The sequence below is a fragment of the Rosa rugosa genome, chromosome 7 (assembly GCF_958449725.1).
Source record: "Rosa rugosa chromosome 7, drRosRugo1.1, whole genome shotgun sequence".
In the NCBI taxonomy this organism is placed as follows: domain Eukaryota; kingdom Viridiplantae; phylum Streptophyta; class Magnoliopsida; order Rosales; family Rosaceae; genus Rosa; species Rosa rugosa.
The window spans coordinates 23,415,375-23,432,678 of NC_084826.1; the positions used below are offsets into that span (position 1 = coordinate 23,415,375).

Here is a 17,304-nt window from a genome sequence, read left to right on the forward strand (position 1 = left end):
CCTAAGGAGATTATAAAATATATTCTTTTGGGAAGATTTGACGAGCATATGTATGATAACTAAAATACTAACTAATTGATGAAGACATTGATACAATAGTTAATAATAATAATATGTTTAAGGAAAACTGAAATTGGCACTACTACACCAAAAACGGTCTTTTACTGCCCACAATGTGTGCCGTAAAAGGGCATTTACGGCGCACAAAAGCAGGCTGTAAATGCCGGAGCCGTAAAAGACGTACCACATTTACGGCACACTAAAATGCGCCATTAAAGTGCATCCAAGAACGCCGTCAAAGTGATATCGGAAATGTCACTCATGTTATTTACGACACATGTTGCATGCCGTAAAAGACTTTCTATTTAAGGCGTATAATGTGTGCCGTAAAAGAGTGATTGAGTTCCTATTTAAGGCGCAGCTTGCACGCCGTAAATAAGGTTTTTTTTTTAATAAAAAAAAAAAATTTATATTTTTACCAATTTGACATTTGTATCACCATATCCATATGACAAATTAGATGTAAGAGAAACATTTCAATCAGATTATCGTTATAAGTAATTTCATTTACAAAATGACAATTAAAATGTACAAGTAGCAGTAGTCATTACATCAATCAAGTAGAGTATGTTATCACGAACTGTCCCACTTTGAAGTGATCGACAATTGCAAACCTGAGATAGTTGGGCTTCTGCTTCCAAAGATGCAGCTCCCCTTTTAATCTCTTCATCCAGCTTCTTGAAATGTCCATACATAGAATAGTAACCGCAACATGCATTGAGAAGTGAGTGTTTCGTTCTTTCACAAGTGCAAAACAGAAGAAATGATAGACATTGCAGAAGCAAATCCAGAAAGACTAAAAGCCAATTAAAATGCATATCTACACAATACACATACTGATATAGATTTTTTTTTTTTTTAATCAATTCAAAGTTCTTGTTCTGCACAAATCAAATGGTTTAGTTTGGGCTTGCCTAGAGAATAAAGTAAGAAAACTATTAATGTGAGGTCTAGTCCTCCACTACGACCACAAAACCAACATGTATAACCTTCATCATCACCAGAAAGCAAATCAAAAGTATAAATCAAACATACCTCTCAATCCATTATGTGTACTGCACCAGCAATCCAAACACATAAGCAAAGCCAAAACAGAGCACCAACTTACTGAAAGCCAAACTAAATCCTAAAAAACTTCATGTCTAATACAACTTATAAATTTTGGGACTTGCTTAAGCCTCTCAAGGTATATAGTGAAAATTTCTGCTTTAATTAAATAAATGATTTTCTGTCACAATGCACATACATTTTAACAAATGCAACTACCCTACACAGATTTTGCAGACACACACAACACATCGAATCACACAACCCAACTTGATTTAGTAAATAAAAGTTTAGTACTTTAACTCTTCTTATTATATTACATACCAGCTAGCTGTTATTTCCCAAATAATGGTATTTTCTTCAATTCTGAGATAAAAAGCAACACTGAATTATAAGTAGTGAAGATGGATTTTACCTAACAAAGCAGCAAACTTCAGAACACCAATGCCACGGAACATGACTCTGCAGTGTTCATAAATAATATCAAATGCAGAACCAGGGTTCTTCATTTGGAGATCTGGGCTTCAGTAAAACTTGTGATCTTTAACTCTGTGGTGCGGAAAACTGGAATATAAATTTGAGGTGGGCAATCTGTCCGGATTAAGTAAATGCAATTACACAAAAGAAACAGTATGGCTTAAAGCATTTGCAAAAGACATACAAGATTTTAGCTTGACAAAAACAGTATTCATTGTAGGAACTTATTCCATTTTTAGATTTTCTCAAACACATTATAGGAGTCAAATCCTATGAAAAGAAGATGACACAAAGAACTGAAATAACCCTACTTGTCAGTCCAAAAAGTAAGAGAAATAACCTTTGATATTCCAATAGCAGAGTGAATTTTACTATAGACTAGTTTTGTTCCCAACACATGCAAAGGCCATAATATTGCAGCAACAATCCTTGCCCCCATCCAATCAACTAGTGAAGCACAATATCAAGGCTGCTTCTAGTTCCTTGTCAAATATGTCCCCTGTGAACCACATTGAAATCATCCAATGCAATAAGTTTGGGTGGGAAACCAGCTGTTTCTTGTGAAATAGACAAAATAGTTTGGCAAGAGGATACAAAGTACGCAAGCATTAACCGAGTGAATATCATAAAAAAGCACAAGACTCAAAGTGAGAATTGTTCAACGCAGCACGAGCACATATCCAAATATTTTTATGGTTTTAGTTTTATGTGCTTAAGATCACCCGTGAGAATAGAAAATAGCTTGATTTAAACAACACAAAAATGCATAGTAATTCAACCTCATAAATTCTCTTAAACTCCATGTATGCCAAACTGATCCTTAGGAATGAAAGTGCAATAAGCTTACGAGCTTTAGAACTTGTAGAAATCTGTTTCTGGATCCCCGTGCAAGAGAAAATAAATAATTTAAACCAAAAAAAAAAGGAGAGAGAGAGAAGAGCTCGGGGTGGATAATAGTGCAACACTTAAAGATCTGGATAAACAAACACAAGCAGGGTTCATCACTTATTGCTACTATTACAGTATAAAGTTTCAGAATTGAAAACCAGTCATACAAGTGAGAAACAGATCAATAATACAAAAAAATTAATGAAAAGTTAGGTATGTCGTTCAGAATCTAGATAAGCTAGATACTGTTACTTAATATTCCAAATGACTTAACTAAATGCAATAGAAATCCTTTTCATCAATAAAAAGCACAGCTGCAGTAGCACCAAAAGGAAGAGGGAGGAAAAAAAAAAAAAAAACATACCTGTAAAGTGTCTCGTACACTAAAGGAACTGAAACGACATAATTTGGACCTTGAACTAATCGTACCTTACAGTAGGAAAATCTTACCTTGAACTTGATAAGTTCATCCAAAAGATTTTTGTTCCATATAAATCGATGATTCCGGATTGAGTAACTTGTCCGCTCTCCATTACCTGGAAATGAAATTATACATGGAAAATGTTCATTTGTCTTTTATTTTTCTAACAAAATATTCATGTGATTTCATAAATAATACAAGTCAAGTCTTCATTAATCTCTAACAAAAGCCAAAGCATACCAGAATTTTGTCAACTTCTGACAGAAATTCTACTTGATGAGTCACAAGAATCACAGTCTTCTTTGCTAGAGCATCCATGACACAATCCTGCATAAGCCATTCATATTATGTGACCTGTTTTACAATAAGACTATGCCTCAAAATATCGCTGACTACATCTTTCTTACATGAAACAGAATTGCTGCAGTGTGTGCATCTACTGCACTGAATGGGTCATCTAGGAGGTAGATATCAGCATCACTATAGACAGCTCGAGCCAGCTGAATCCTTTGCTTTTGCCCTCCACTCATGTTAATTCCCCTCTGGCCTATTTCAGTAAGATCACCATGATCAAAACTATTTATGTCCTTACCAAAGCACAAGCTTTTATGATCTTCTCATATTTGTTCTTGTCCATTAATTGGCTTCCCATAGAGTATGTTATCACGAACTATCCCACTTTGTATCCAAGAAGTTTGAGAAACATAGGCTATGGTTCCAAATACATCGACCTGTAAGCATAAAACAAGTAAGCAAATGAAACCACAAACACAAACCTAGTGCATGGCAAATAAAATTTATCATCTGTTTTTAGACTTACAGCTCCTGAAATTTTGGGCATCTCTCCAAGTATAGCAAATAAAAGTGATGATTTTCCAGCTCCAACTGGTCCACAAACTGCAATTTTCTGCTCACATTTTGCTTCTAGGTTCACTTCTTTCAGAGTTTGAATTGCTGATTCAGGATACCAACTGAAAATGCCTTTTTGTATTCTCAAGCTCTCATCTGAATTTGGTGATGGGAGCTTCCTTATCTCATCATCTTTCAACTCATCATCAAGCAAAAAAGCATTTAGCCGATCAAATGAGACCTTGACTTGGATCATTACTGAAAGAGCCTCTGGTATCATTCTCACAGGTTCTCCCATGCTCCTTAGTGAAGCTAAAACTGTGAATATAGTACTTGCATTCAGAGGGACACTTTTGAAAAGGATACACCCTAGAAAAACAACAGAAGAGATCATGGTTGGTGACATCCAGTAGAGTAAAGTTCCATAAGCCTTCCTAAATTGTCCCTCAGACAACCATTTGAATTCTCTTTCTCGAAGGGAATTGACCGAGTTTTTGAATTTCTCTTCCCAGGATTGTAACTTAATGATCTTCATACTGTTTAGGATCTCAGAAGTGGCTCTAAGCCTCTCATCTTGTGCCATCATGAACTGGGACTGACACTTCTGAAGTGCCTTTGCAAAAGGCACATTTAGAAGACCACAAATGAGGAGAGGAATTAAACCAAAAATTTAGACTGACACTTCAAATTTGACAATCAAAACAGCACAACAAGAATAAAAATCCATGATTCAACTTACAAAAAAAAAAATAATAAGGACGAGAATGACAACAAATCTGACGGAGCTAGTGGATTAACCAAAAATGGAGATCAAATATGAGTCAGTTCCAACTTTGTAATGGGTCTATGGCAGAACGAAAACCCAGAAATAGATTCAGATTCTAAGAAAAAGTCACATACCCAAAAGCCTCTCTTTTGAAATTGGTGATATTGCTAAGTGCAGCTCGATAATTGAGCCCCATCTCCTTCACAAACTTAGCGGCCCCAATATTGGATCTTTACAAAAGATCTAATCATAACTGGATATGAAATTAAGAAGAATAAAAGACAACGATGATAACTGAGCAAGATTAAGTCAAAACAAACCGACGAAAACAAGATTAAAGAAAAGAGTAACAGCAGAGATGGACCTGGAGGGAAAGGAGGAAGCTCCGGCTGAGAGATGTGTGAAGGAAGAAGGTAGAGAAAACGAAGAGCTTAACCCAGTCCTTGGCGATCTCCTTGGCGATCTCGAATTGTCGATGACGAAGAGAAAACTGAGAGGCCAGTGAAGAAAGAGAGAGCGAAAGGAAGAGAGAGAAACTGAAATGAGATAGGGTCGTGGACTGGAAGTGAGGCAGTGAGAAACGAGGGCTAGAGGCTGTGTTATGAAATGAAAAAAATAAAAATGAAAAGTGTAGAGGGAAAAGATGGAGGGAAATAAAAACTTTAGTGAAAATTTTTGGCCTTTTAATTTTACGGCACACATCAATGCATGCCATAAAAGACTAAATGAACAATGACATTAACGGCATGCATTACATGCACGCCGTAAAAGACTATATCAGAAAGGGTATTAACGGCCTGCGTGAAAATGCGCCGTAAATGTGTGTCTATTACGGCACGCATTAGATGCACGCCGTAAAAGACCATATCAGAAAGGGTATTAACGGCTTGCGTGAAAATGCGCCATAAATGTGTGCCTATTACGGCATGCATTAATGCACGCCGTAAAATGTGCGCGGTAAAAGAGTCATTTTCTTGTAGTGTGGGAGAGAATTGAGTTGTGCTTTCATTGATAATAGGACCCTCTTTATATAGAGGATTACAATGCATAAAATCTGAGTTTGTACAATGACAGATAATCGTACAATTAATCGGATATCTATGAATATGCCCGAGAAACTCTCTAATTCAAAACCCTATTACAACTAGGTCAAGTAACCTAGAGTTTGGGTCAGACACTGACCCAATTCTGGATTTACTTGAACATAATAATAATAATAATAATAATATTTGGGTTAGCTCAAGCTGTAATGGCTTCACAGTATTTGAAACGGTTTTGAACCATTGGAGGAGGAAATCTTCAGAGAACTTATCAACTCTCTCTATCAAAGATTAAAGAAAACCCCTCCAGCAGTTGTTTTTGGTACCTAGCTATTTCTCTTTTAATAATAATAATAATAATTGGTTCAGTTACAGCGTTATTAGACTCTCAACGATATTTGTATGTTCACTTTTAAAGTGAAAGAGTACGTAGGAGTATTGCCCTCAATTTTTTTTTCTTTGAAACAATAGTCTTGTTTATTTATAGAGAACAGTGATGGAGTCAGAATTTGATCTCAAGTGGACACTTTGAAGTTAAAAAAAAAAAAATTCAGACCTTTTTTTTTTTAGTAAAATGATGTCATCCCTTTATTGAAAACTGATAGTATTACATTATAATGGAATCAGCTGCAAGTGCAGCCATAAGAAAGCTAGGAGGAGAAAAGAAAATGCTTGCTTGCTGAAGAGTTGTTGCATGAGCTGCTAGCCTATGCGCCACCTGATTGGCCTCTCTCTTAGTATGAATGATCTTCATATTTGGAGAATTGGAAAACAGCTCTATAATATCCTCATAAACTCTACCTATAACAGAAGAGTTTGCCACATTTGACAGAGAAACTTGTTGCTGAACAACCTGAGAATCTGTCTCAATAGTAACCGGGTTCAAATTATGCTCCAGGACAAACTTGACTGCTTCCAAGCATGCTAATGCTTCTGCATGTTCAGCCGAGAATAGATGACAAAGAGGCCATACACCACCTGCAATCACCACCCCCTGATTATCTCGGATGATGAATCCCAAACCGCCCAGCTTCGTGCCGACATGAAACGAGCCATCAATATTGACTTTCAAAACCCCTATGGAAGGACACCTCCATCGAGCTGCATTACCCCCAATTCCCATTTTCCTAGTTTGGACATTGTGACGGCGGTACTCAGCAAGGCTAGTACTCGTACGAATCACCACATCATTTGCTTCGGTACTCTTTTGCTCCCAGACCCTCTTGTTCCTTTCCTTCCAGATATTCCAGAGTAGAACAAGTAGCTCCTCAAATGAATGTTTCGAAAGCTTCCCAGCACAATGATTGAGCCATTCAACCACCGTAGCACTATCAGTTTGTGCATCAAAACAGACATGACGCACATCTCTATGTGAATTAAGTACCTGCCTGGAGAAGGAGCAGTTCCGACTCAGATGTAGTGTCGTCTCCAATTCACCAGTACATAGAACACAATCTTGAGCCTCCAATAGCACCTGTTTCGAAGCCAATCGCTCCAAAGATGGAAGAATATCATTACTGTAATAACCACCTTTTTGTTAAAGTGTAACAAAGAGTAGTGGGTTCCGGATTTTGAGCAACAAAGGGAAAAGCTGGGTGCTGCTATAGTGAGGAGTGTCGGTGGAAGGAACTGCAGTTCTCACACTCTCTCTTTCTCGTCCGAAACCACCCAAAACAGAGCAAAACTTCTCCAAACTCTCTCTCACTCCACCGGCCACCAATCAAGACCAGAACACTTCCTATAGCTTCGCCTCAACCTCCTGAAACTCCCAGAAGTGTCCTTGCACGGCGGGGCTGCGCGTGGTGGCAGCTGGAAGCCAGCCCCGATCAAAATCGAAAAAAACGAGCGAATCGATCCGGATATCTCGAGCTACAGACCATCATTTCTTGTGATTCTTGAGCTGGTGAACTCAGATTGAAGTTCTGAACAACTTTCATGAAGGGATCGAAGCGAGAAATTGCAGTTTTTACGTCGGAATTCAAGCTCGCCGGATTCTGCAAATTTTCGCCGGATTCTAGAAATTTTCCGGCCACCTCGACTGTTTTACGTAATTTCAACCACTTCCGGTCATTTTCAGCTTACATGGTAGTTATGAAAGTTGATAAGCATGATGAGAGGAAGAAGAGCAGCCCGTCCCCGACACCATTGGTGGTGGTCGGCGGCGACTCTGCCACTAACTCCGGCGGCCCTTTCCGGCCACCTCCGGGGATCAAAAATATGGTTTCTGTACATTTTCAGATTCTATATTTCAATACGATCATTTTGATATATTATACGCAATTTTTGGATATCGTATGATTAAGTTATGAATTCTTAAGTTTCGATCGATTTCGATCGTTAGATTTGTGATCTGTGAAGTTAGGACCGTCAGATGGACTTGTAGTTTTGATATGATGATCTTATGACTGTCCCAGTGGCTGTGTGTGGTCATGGGCGAAGATCCGACCATTGGATCTTCGTATAAATGCAAAACAGTGATTAGGGAGGCGATTCGTGAGAATCCGTCCGTCGGATTTTCGTATAAATTTGTGAAGATGTTAGTAAGGACGATTCAAGAAGATCTGACCGTTGGATCTTCGTGATAATTTTGGAGGATGATCCTAAGGGCGATCCGTGAGGATCCGACCGTTGGATCATCATATAATTTTGATCTGACCGTTGGATCATCATTAAATTAGAATCCGACCGTTGGATCATCATTAATTTAGAATCCGACCGTTGGATTTCCGTATATGTGTAGTTTATGAATGATTGCTAAGTTAAGGTCATGTTTGATTTGGTGATTGACGGTCTTCCTTGGGTGAGCGGTTTCGGTGTGTATTGTGTTAAATTGAAGACGCAGCGGGAATATCGAGGTGAGTAAACCTCACGTGGTTCATATTACGAACCAAATAAATTTAATTACTTTATTTTGTCGTAATTGTGTGAAAATATTTATGAAATAAATATTTGTTTTAAATCATATGGGCTTGATCAACTACGGTCCATAGGTAAGTAAAATGATTTAATTATACAAAATGAATTTCACGATTTTTATGCTTGAACTATAGTTGGTATTAGTGATTATCCCTGAGCGGATAATTACGTATATATATATATTTACGTGGTTATATATGGATTGGTGTGACATGGAGATGTGTGATTTTATAATGATTTAAGTGATGTGAAATCGCAAACGTGATTTACCATATTCATTTATGATGATAGTGATTGGTGAAATTATATTGGAAATTTATGGATGACGTGGTATTGAGTGATGATATGATTGAGTATGGATTGGTGATTTTTGGAGTTGTATTTTGAGTACATATATATACACAATAATAGTACGTATCATGGTATTATTGATCCTATTGTGTGAAAGAATATTATTGTACTCGATTTTGGTTTTAGGGTCAACATAGTGACCAGTATGGGGGAATCAGATGCTCTAATACTAGGTGGATGATGGGCTACGATTGGTTGAGTTTAGGGTCAACATAGTGACCAGTATGGGGGAATCGGATGCTCTAATACTAGGTGGATGATGAGCTACGATTGGTCGAGTGTAAGAGACGCCCCAACCCTTATTGGGTGATGGGCTAAGTTGAGTATGTGTATCGGATGTTCTAACCTATGTTGATGAACTACGATATTGATAATCATGTCGGATGCCATAACCTAGGCCAGGTGATGGGCTACGATTCAGTTAGAGCTCTAGTCTGTCAGTCACCGTATTTGTATAAATACGCTTTCGGGGTTTTGAGAAGAAAGATGTGAGTTTAGATTCCGTATAAATCTTTGGTGATTTAGAGTGGTGATTTTAGTGACTGATTTTGGGGATTGAGGATTGCTTCGTGGATGTTGTGATTGTTGGTTGTTTTGCTTGAGTTAAAAGAAATATGATTTAATAAATCAACCGTTCATTTCTTGTTTACTCATACGAGCTGTCAAAAGCTTACCGGGTTTGGTGTTGTTGCAATCCCGGTACACTATTCAAATTGTGTAGCGGGTAATCCTGCAGGTCAGGAGAATCAGGGCGGTGATCGTGCGGGTTAGAGTATTTGTTATAGTTTTATAGCAATTGTAATAGTGAGGTGAGTTAAGCTCATTTGAGCCTTACAATTTGATTTGGTGAGAGTGTGCTGTAATAAATAACTTGAGAATTTGGTTTATTGTATTATTGAGAGGTGTGAAGTGTGGTTGTTTGTGAGAAAAAAATTCAGGACGTTTATTTGTAATTGTTATTATTCATGTTTCGGACTTTGAATTGATTATTCAAAATTCGGGGCGTGACAATTACAAATCCTCCAAATATGCATTTTTGCCGAGGTGGGAATATTATCCAAAACTTGATCGTGACTGCCACCGTACTAGGTCTATGTGATGAGGACTGTAAGAAAGCCAATCTATAGGCTGATTTTACCGAGAATTTTCCATCTCCTTCTAACCTCCAAGCACACCTGTCCTCAGCTTTTCTAGAGCTTAGAGGAAGACATAAGATAGCTTCTGCTGTATTGGCGGAAAATAAATTCTGAATTTTCCTTTCATCCCAAGAATGCTCTGTAAGAAAAAGATCACTAACCTTGAGTGTAATGTCCCTACTGTTAGCTTGCAGTTCCGGTTTAAAAGATGGAAGTCCCGGTATCCAAGGATCACACCAAGCTTTCACCCTCTTACCATTACCAATTTGCCAATATAAACCATCAGCAATTAATTCCCTTGTAGACAATATGCTTCTCCAAGAGTAAGAAGGAGACGCATGCATCCCTGCCGTCCAAAACGAACCCGAAGGGAAATATCTGGCCGCATAAATCCGTGCAATTAGGGAATTGGGATGATTAATGATCCGCCATGCCTGTTTTGCTAACATAGCAGAATTAAATTCTTCCAAGCTTCGAAAACCCAGACCACCCTCTTCCTTAGAATTACACAAGAAATCCCAAGACCTCCAATGAATCTTTCGCTTATCATCACTACTGCCCCACCAAAAACGTGCACACAATTGTTCCATGTCTTCACAGAACCCTTTGGTGAGTTGAAAAACACTCATGGCATAGGTTGGTAAAGATTGTGCCACGACTCTGATAAGAATATCCTTGCCAGCACCACTCAAGAACTTACCCTGCCAATTTTTCAATTTCTTGGCCAAATTCTCCTTAATATACTGGAAAGTAGCAGACTTCTTCCTTCCTACATAGGTTGGAAGACCTAAATATTTTTCATGAGATTTAGAATAGTTGCTCGTAACAGACTTCTTCCTTCCTACAAATTTGGATGACATTCCTACAAATTTAGATTTAGAATTGGGAAAGTAGCAGACTTCTTCCTTCCTACAAATTCTCAGGTGCCCTAAAAAATTCAGACCTTAATCTATATACCAAAACTTCAATAAAAATTAAAAGATTTAGAATAAAGTTCCGATAAGATCAAGGGAACACCTCCACCTCTAGAGATCATCCTCGAATGCATGCCGATATTTGGACATAGGGAATGATTAGGGTGGAGTTACTAACGCTTGACCTAGGAGAATCTCTTGTTATTAAAAGAAATTCTAGTGTCAACCATGGAAGATGAACATGACTGGCTTCAGATCTCCTCTTGTGGCAACGTGCAATGCAATTAATTATAGTGAGAAAGAATTTACGTTTCAAAATAAAATAGGAAAAACGAATCCTAATTCGACTTCGTTAAACCTTCTTGTTGGACATAATGTAAGTGTCTAAATTTTATTCCTTCCCGTGTTAGGATCTTTTTAACTTCTTGTATGAGAAGGATTGGTTTCCTATGGACAATTAGGTTATATAAGGGGTACTAAACAGAGCAAGTATATCTCTTGGGCTACGGTGTGTTCTTGAAAATCTGTGAGAGTGGGTGTAGGAGTTAGTGGGATTATTGAGTCATGGTAATTTAACTATTGTTGGTAGTATTCTCATATTGAAACACAAGTACGTATTTGAAAGAGTCCAAGAGGTAAGCAAAGATATTGCAAATCTCATTAAATTTTGTTATGCTTTGTAATTTGTCATTTGTCTCATTGTGAATTATGTTATTAAGATATTTTGGTAACCTTAACGAGGTGGATGAGAAATTCTTGAAAAAAAACATCCATCTTGTTACAAATATCTTTAATTAGTATCAAATTTGATTCTACTCATCAAAAGGATCATTATGAAAATTTAGATTCTGGGTTGGTATATTGAACCAGGCCGGCTCACAACCCGACTTTAATGGGTTGGGGCTACCATCATCGCAGTCAAAGAAAAGAAAAATTGATCTCAGGAAAAAAAAGCTCCCAACGGTCGAAGACTAATTTAAACCTTCGAATTTACTGCCCTCTGTTTTCTGACGTTACGAATCCGCACAGCTCCTTCACAGCACACTGTTCTAAATCTCTTCATAATCCCTCTCTTCTCTCTCTCTCTCAAGTGTTAACTTTTCACTATTCCATTCAAAACCTTCGTGGAATGTCTTAGAATCTGGATAAAGCTTACTCATTTTATCTAAATCTTCATTCTCTTTACACTCTTTGATTCAAAGACTACTTTTCAGATTAGATTTGTCACACTTTCCTGTTTATGAATTTGTAGGTACCTCAAGAAGAAAGATGAAACCAGAAATCATTGATTGGAGCAACATAGAATCCATATTCGTCGAAGATGAAACTTACGAGAACTTCAAAGCGCCCAAATGGGTCGACCTTTCAGCCCCAGATGAGCTCATTGATGATGAAGCCTGGTTCTGCAATCCTGGTAAGGACTCATTTGGTTGCTCAGGAACCAAAGGGAAAGAAAGTTCAAAATTTAATCTCTTCTCGAATTAGGAAAAATATGTTTATATCTTACTTTTGTGGGTTGCAGATTGCAAGCATCCTAAGTCGGCCGAAGATTTCCACAAATCAGCACGTAGTCTAAAGGTAGTATTCATATGATTTTCTTTTGAAACTACAAAAACAAAATATTTAATTTCTTTTCCAGTAATAATCAACTTCTGCAAATTTGCTGATTTATCTAGTCTCTTTCTTTCAGGGGAAGCTTCTGAGGTCTTTATCAGTTTCTGAAATATTACCTTTTAGGGGAAAGAGTCAAAGGTATGTTAGAAATCTCCATGAGTTGGTTTCATAGAAAGTTCAGGAAACGAATGAAATTAATGCTCAGATTTTTGTAAATATAAAAGAATATATGAGTGTTTAATTCTATTGTCTCTTTATCAGGGATGTGAAGCTAAAAGGAGTAGAAACCAAACCACCCTCAGCTGCAAAGCTACGTAATATGAAGACCAAAAGTTCAAATTATGTGTGCAGTGTCAATGACGAAAATGAGAACAAGAATCCTAATATGGCTGCCCCACTTCCAATTGCGCCTTGCAAGTCCAAATCAAGAAAGGCATCAATGACTCCATGTAATGAGAAGAAGAAACAAGGGGATGAGTCGTCTCAAGATTCATCAAAACACGGTGTGAAACCGAAGCTGAAGAGTACATTCTCAGCCAGTAATTTGCTCAAGGGACGGGAAATTTTGAATCAAATCACCGAATTCTGTACCGATATGAAGAATTTGACCAAAAGGTGTTCAAGAAAACAGACATTAGAGAATAGTTGCTTGAAGGAGAAAGTAAGGGAGAGAATGCCTCTAATTGTTAGAGAAGGTGACTATTAAAGTACCAATCAGGTGTTTCTAACATTTTGTCATTGATTTAATCACATTTGCACCAAGAAAGAAAAATCCTTATGTATTTAAATTATGCTATTGAGTCTTACCAAAATCTTGGTCAAGGTATGATTTACATGGTTAATGTAATTCTACATTCAGTATTCATAAATTTGCAGATGTTAAATATGTCAGGTCATGACCACTTGAATAAACTTGTATGATCCCTCCTACATTCTACAGATTTAGATAGTAGCAAGGACAAATTCAAGAACAGAACACTGCAAATCCAGAACATATATATGATTCTAATATTGTTACGTACCTAGAATCATTAATTAATAATACAAAACCAAGATAGGTCCAGTCCAGCCATGAGAAAGTACTATTTATATATGAACTATGAAGCAAATACATGTGCCCCTAATGAGCACTAATTAAGTAATTATTACTTTATTCTTGTTGTCTTGAGCCAGAAAGACAATCATGATAGGGTTTATAACCCTACTTCTCCTAAACCCTTCCATCAAGCTTGATTTTTGAGTGGGTGCACATATGATGAACATTTTCTTCAAACTAGGAGAATTCTCCAGCACATATATACTTTGCAAACTCAATTCCATTAGACCCATCAGTAATCTCTATTGTTACCTCCTTAATTCGATTGATGAAGTCGAGTTCTTGCAGTTGCCAATGACCACTATCGAATGATGATTCCTGGAAAAGTTTGACAAACAAGAAACCCAACTCAATTAAAAAGTCACAAATTAAGGAAGGACAACTAATAAAAGTATAAAACCATCACTTACAACAGGTCCACCGGAAAAAAAGACTTTATCGCGAGGCGATCTTATATCCAAAGTGAAATTAGGCACTGCTCTGAGAAGAGAGACTATTGATGGAATCATCTTGTCATCCAAATCTGAGCTAATACGAACACCCAAATTCCGAACATTATAGAATGATTCCAGAAAATGCATGAAGCCTTCCTCCATCAGCTTCTGCAAAAGATAAAAATGTAAAGAAATCAAAGAAAACAAAATTCATGAACTTGATAATTTTTCAAAAGTGCAACAGTGTTTACCTGAGCAGTGTGTTGTTTTATAACAAGAACTTTAACGCTTCGGATACTGCAGAAGAACTTATCGACTTTGCTGTGTGTTGGTGCCAATTTCGGCATCAACGAGTCAACGGAAGATCTGTTGAAATCCAAGTGTAAAGTGGTGGGGTTGTTTTATTCAAGTGGGCCTATCTTTTCCTTCGATTAGATCGATATGATTGTGGCCTTGGTCGTCCACCTCTTATAAATGATAGTCTCGTCTCGGACTTCCTTCACCTGATGTTGGGCCTCCAAGCTCCTTGTTGGGTGAAACTGATAGTCTCTTCTCGGACTTCCTTCACCTGATGCTGGGCCTCCAAGCTCCTTGTTGGGTGAAACTGATAGTCTCTTCTCGGACTTCATTCACCTGACGCTGGGCATCCAGCTCCTCGAGTTGGCGGAGCTCCATGGAAAAGACCTGCAAATGTGAAAAGATGCACTACCAGAAAAATGGTCTTTTACGGCCCACATTGAACGCCGTAAAAGACAAATTACGGCACACAAAAATGCGCTGTAAATGGGCATGCCGTAAAAGACAAAACTCTTTTACGGCCTGTTTAGAGAACGCCGTAAAAGATCCCGCCTACACGCCGTGAAAGACATATAAGAGCGCCGTAAAAGAGTTTTAGAGATTTTGAATTTCGATTTTGAAATATAAAAGCGCGCCGTAACTGACCAAAAAAGTGCGCTGTAACTGATCTCAGAAGCACGCCGTGATTGATCTCAGAAGCACGCTGTAAAAGACAAAATGGTGCGCCGTAAAAGGGTTCTATAAATTATTTATTTCGATTTTGAAATATAAAAGTACGCCGTAATTGACATCAGAAGCACGCCGTAACTGATCTCAAAAGCACGCCGTGATTGACTAGCAAGCATGTCGTGATTGACTAGCAAGCACGTCGTGATTGCTCAATAAGCAGGCCGTAAATGTGGTCGTGTTTACAAAAATGTTTTTGAAAATTTGTGGCGAGTAATATTTGCGCCTAATTTTTTTCCTGTAAATTTTGCAATACCATTTCAAAATCTAAATAAAACTACACAAGCTTTTGAGATAAGAATGTAGATAATAAACTGCAAGTATGAAATTACTAAATGTAAATTAATTTGCCAATAGCAAATTCAGTACTGTATAGAAACAACTTAATACCAACAATTTATCATCACAATGCATGCCAAAATAGAAAACATTCTAGATTACCAGAGAGCATCTTAGATTAGAATCGTCTTTGTTAATTGCAAAAGATAAATCTATAGTGATCCATGGCCTTTTAAACATCTTCATACCATGCATGATGCCAATTTTACCTGCATAACCAAAACAAACACAAAAAGAGCAATGAAATGTAGCCTGTCATATTTGTTTTTCATTCAAGGAAAACACATGCAGCTAAAATTCTAATTCAGCAATTAATGTATCATAAGCAAATAGAAGCAATTACCTCCAAAATGCCTAATTCACTTTGATGTACTTGATAGGCCATGCAATCATACTTCTTGTGGATGCATAAAGTTTACTAAACTCACTTGGGGAGCGATACAAGGCTATATCATGAAAAACTTCATGCACCGATACTTTCCAACAATCATGGCCAAGAGGCACATGATGCACCTCAACTTGTGGATCTTTTGATATAATACTAGCACTTGCAACAACTACTTCTTTAGCAAACCAACTTAACAACTGCACTTGTTTCCCCAAATCTGTCTTCTGGACCTTTTTTGGGTTATCTTGTCTAGAAAGTTGCTTCTTTCCATTAAAACTTTGCTGAATTGGGCTGCCATTTTCTATCTCATTATAAGAACTTCTAACACTTGCATCTTTCTGTTTGCTCTGTGCTATATCACTACCAGTACTTCTAACACATGGATTTTCTTTACGTTTTCTATTTCCAATCTCAGTAGCAGATTGTTGTGCACTAGTGTGTTCCTTTAGTGAAAAAAAAAAAAAAAAAAGCAGTCAATAATCTAACTAAATGTATCAAAAAGAGGTAAGATATGTACTGTATTAGCATCAACTAATGTAAGTGAAAACTTACATTGTTAATTCCTCCTTGGTCTAGCCGAGCACAAAGGCCTCTCATCATCTCTTGCAAGTTGTCTACCACTTGTGTTTGAGCAGCAAGAGCATTCTCTAACATTGTGACCTTGTTACTTACATGTGATTGAGCATCAACTTTTGAAGTTAGCGCACCGAACCCATACCCTCTTACTCGTCCTCGTGGATCTGGACCAAGTACTTTCACAACAGCATCATTCTTTATAGAAGATGGTCCAGAAACTGTTTCTTCTTCTTCCTTGTACTTTTTCACTTGTTTCTACATATATAAAGAATCCATAACTAAATATATAAGCATAGAGTGCTAGAAGATTTATGTAATTCAAAGGCTAAGATATTGAACAAAAATATTTAACTATAGATGCTTGTTAATTACCACTATTTCTGAATCCACAGCTTCCTCAGTTGACCCTTGCTTTTGCTTTGCTTCATACGCACGAAGCCAAACATCAGGCCTTGATATTGCATCCGGCGTTTCACTTTGTTGCTTCTATGGAATAAGGAAGCACATATTAATTATGACTGTTATTTTGATATTATGGCCTCAACAAAGGAAGCTGCCATTAAGCGGAAGGGAAAATATCACTATAGGTCAAGGATATAAATAGAACATGCAATTGCTAGGACTAGTGCTAAAGACATCAATGCTATCACTAATATTTAAAACAACAAGACATATAGGAAAAATGTAAAGTCACTTACAGTACAAAGTCTCCTCACTGCCTCTATTTGAAGTCTGGATGTCTTCCCTGCTTAGATCCTCCCTATGGTTTGGAAAAACTGACCAATTGCTATGACTAGTTCTCTAGATAGGAAAGGAAAAATGGAAAAGAAAGAAGATTAGTACCTTAAATAATGGTTGATTAATTGATACTTCTCAATTAAAGGACCAAATACAATAGCCCCCATATTTTCTACTTCTAAATTAGTAAAACATGTCTTCTCTCTCTGTACCGTCTTCTTCATTTTTCTC

General features: G+C 37.4%; 4 protein-coding genes across 19 annotated transcripts; 1 reads left to right on the forward strand and 3 right to left on the reverse strand.

Moving 5' to 3' along the window:
* Window positions 1-523: 523 nt before the first annotated feature.
* Window positions 524-5,167, reverse strand: LOC133721606 (ABC transporter C family member 8-like). 15 transcript variants are annotated; one of them, XR_009852248.1, is made up of 8 exons: window positions 4,873-5,147; window positions 4,643-4,751; window positions 3,714-4,346; window positions 3,301-3,624; window positions 3,134-3,220; window positions 2,923-3,008; window positions 1,925-2,083; window positions 524-1,698 (listed from the first exon to the last, which is right to left on the reverse strand). XR_009852248.1 is itself a non-coding variant. In XM_062148265.1 (3 exons), exons 2-3 carry the CDS (start codon window positions 4,326-4,328, stop codon window positions 3,511-3,513), a joined length of 729 nt encoding a protein of 242 aa, XP_062004249.1. In that variant the 5' UTR covers window positions 4,329-4,761; window positions 4,873-5,149; the 3' UTR covers window positions 3,420-3,510. The 15 variants fall into 15 exon arrangements, 1 of the variants encoding a protein (XP_062004249.1); XR_009852245.1 differs by having other exon boundaries at window positions 3,714-4,355; window positions 4,873-5,146; XR_009852242.1 differs by having other exon boundaries at window positions 4,643-4,761; window positions 4,873-5,145.
* A 6,203-nt stretch (window positions 5,168-11,370) lies between these two features.
* Window positions 11,371-13,246, forward strand: LOC133719962 (uncharacterized). 2 transcript variants are annotated; one of them, XM_062146160.1, is made up of 5 exons: window positions 11,371-11,500; window positions 12,118-12,279; window positions 12,388-12,443; window positions 12,556-12,617; window positions 12,741-13,246. In XM_062146160.1, the coding sequence occupies exons 2-5, from the start codon at window positions 12,135-12,137 to the stop codon at window positions 13,183-13,185; spliced, it is 708 nt and encodes a 235-aa protein (XP_062002144.1). In that variant the 5' UTR covers window positions 11,371-11,500; window positions 12,118-12,134; the 3' UTR covers window positions 13,186-13,246. The 2 variants fall into 2 exon arrangements, with proteins under 2 accessions (XP_062002144.1, XP_062002143.1); XM_062146159.1 differs by lacking the exon at window positions 11,371-11,500 and having other exon boundaries at window positions 11,921-12,279.
* A 312-nt stretch (window positions 13,247-13,558) lies between these two features.
* LOC133720105 (uncharacterized) lies at window positions 13,559-15,089 on the reverse strand. The gene is made up of 3 exons (XM_062146290.1): window positions 14,261-15,089; window positions 13,986-14,177; window positions 13,559-13,893 (listed from the first exon to the last, which is right to left on the reverse strand). The coding sequence occupies exons 1-3, from the start codon at window positions 14,354-14,356 to the stop codon at window positions 13,753-13,755; spliced, it is 429 nt and encodes a 142-aa protein (XP_062002274.1). The 5' UTR covers window positions 14,357-15,089; the 3' UTR covers window positions 13,559-13,752.
* Window positions 15,090-15,655: 566 nt separating this feature from the next.
* Window positions 15,656-17,240, reverse strand: LOC133723076 (uncharacterized). The gene is made up of 5 exons (XM_062149907.1): window positions 17,222-17,240; window positions 17,034-17,080; window positions 16,708-16,821; window positions 16,312-16,590; window positions 15,656-16,202 (listed from the first exon to the last, which is right to left on the reverse strand). The coding sequence occupies exons 1-5, from the start codon at window positions 17,238-17,240 to the stop codon at window positions 15,726-15,728; spliced, it is 936 nt and encodes a 311-aa protein (XP_062005891.1). The 3' UTR covers window positions 15,656-15,725.
* Between the last annotated feature and the right edge of the window lie 64 nt (window positions 17,241-17,304).

What these genes read in the sequence shown, in the direction of transcription:
- LOC133721606 (XM_062148265.1), bottom strand. Translation starts at nt 4,328, where the DNA reads ATGATGGCACAAGATGAGAGGCTTAGAGCCACTTCTGAGATCCTAAAC. An exon ending in TGCCCAAAATTTCAGGAGCT is followed by an intron (nt 3,625 to 3,713) that starts GTAAGTCTAAAA and finishes TTATGCTTACAG; the next exon opens with GTCGATGTATTTGGAACCAT.
- LOC133719962 (XM_062146160.1), top strand. Translation starts at nt 12,135, where the DNA reads ATGAAACCAGAAATCATTGATTGGAGCAACATAGAATCCATATTCGTC. An exon ending in AGCCTGGTTCTGCAATCCTG is followed by an intron (nt 12,280 to 12,387) that starts GTAAGGACTCAT and finishes TGTGGGTTGCAG; the next exon opens with ATTGCAAGCATCCTAAGTCG. An exon ending in AATCAGCACGTAGTCTAAAG is followed by an intron (nt 12,444 to 12,555) that starts GTAGTATTCATA and finishes TCTTTCTTTCAG; the next exon opens with GGGAAGCTTCTGAGGTCTTT.
- LOC133720105 (XM_062146290.1), bottom strand. Translation starts at nt 14,356, where the DNA reads ATGCCGAAATTGGCACCAACACACAGCAAAGTCGATAAGTTCTTCTGC. An exon ending in TAAAACAACACACTGCTCAG is followed by an intron (nt 14,178 to 14,260) that starts GTAAACACTGTT and finishes TATCTTTTGCAG; the next exon opens with AAGCTGATGGAGGAAGGCTT. An exon ending in TTTTTTCCGGTGGACCTGTT is followed by an intron (nt 13,894 to 13,985) that starts GTAAGTGATGGT and finishes AAACTTTTCCAG; the next exon opens with GAATCATCATTCGATAGTGG.
- LOC133723076 (XM_062149907.1), bottom strand. An exon ending in CAGTGAGGAGACTTTGTACT is followed by an intron (nt 16,822 to 17,033) that starts GTAAGTGACTTT and finishes CTTATTCCATAG; the next exon opens with AAGCAACAAAGTGAAACGCC. An exon ending in CTGTGGATTCAGAAATAGTG is followed by an intron (nt 16,591 to 16,707) that starts GTAATTAACAAG and finishes TTATATATGTAG; the next exon opens with AAACAAGTGAAAAAGTACAA.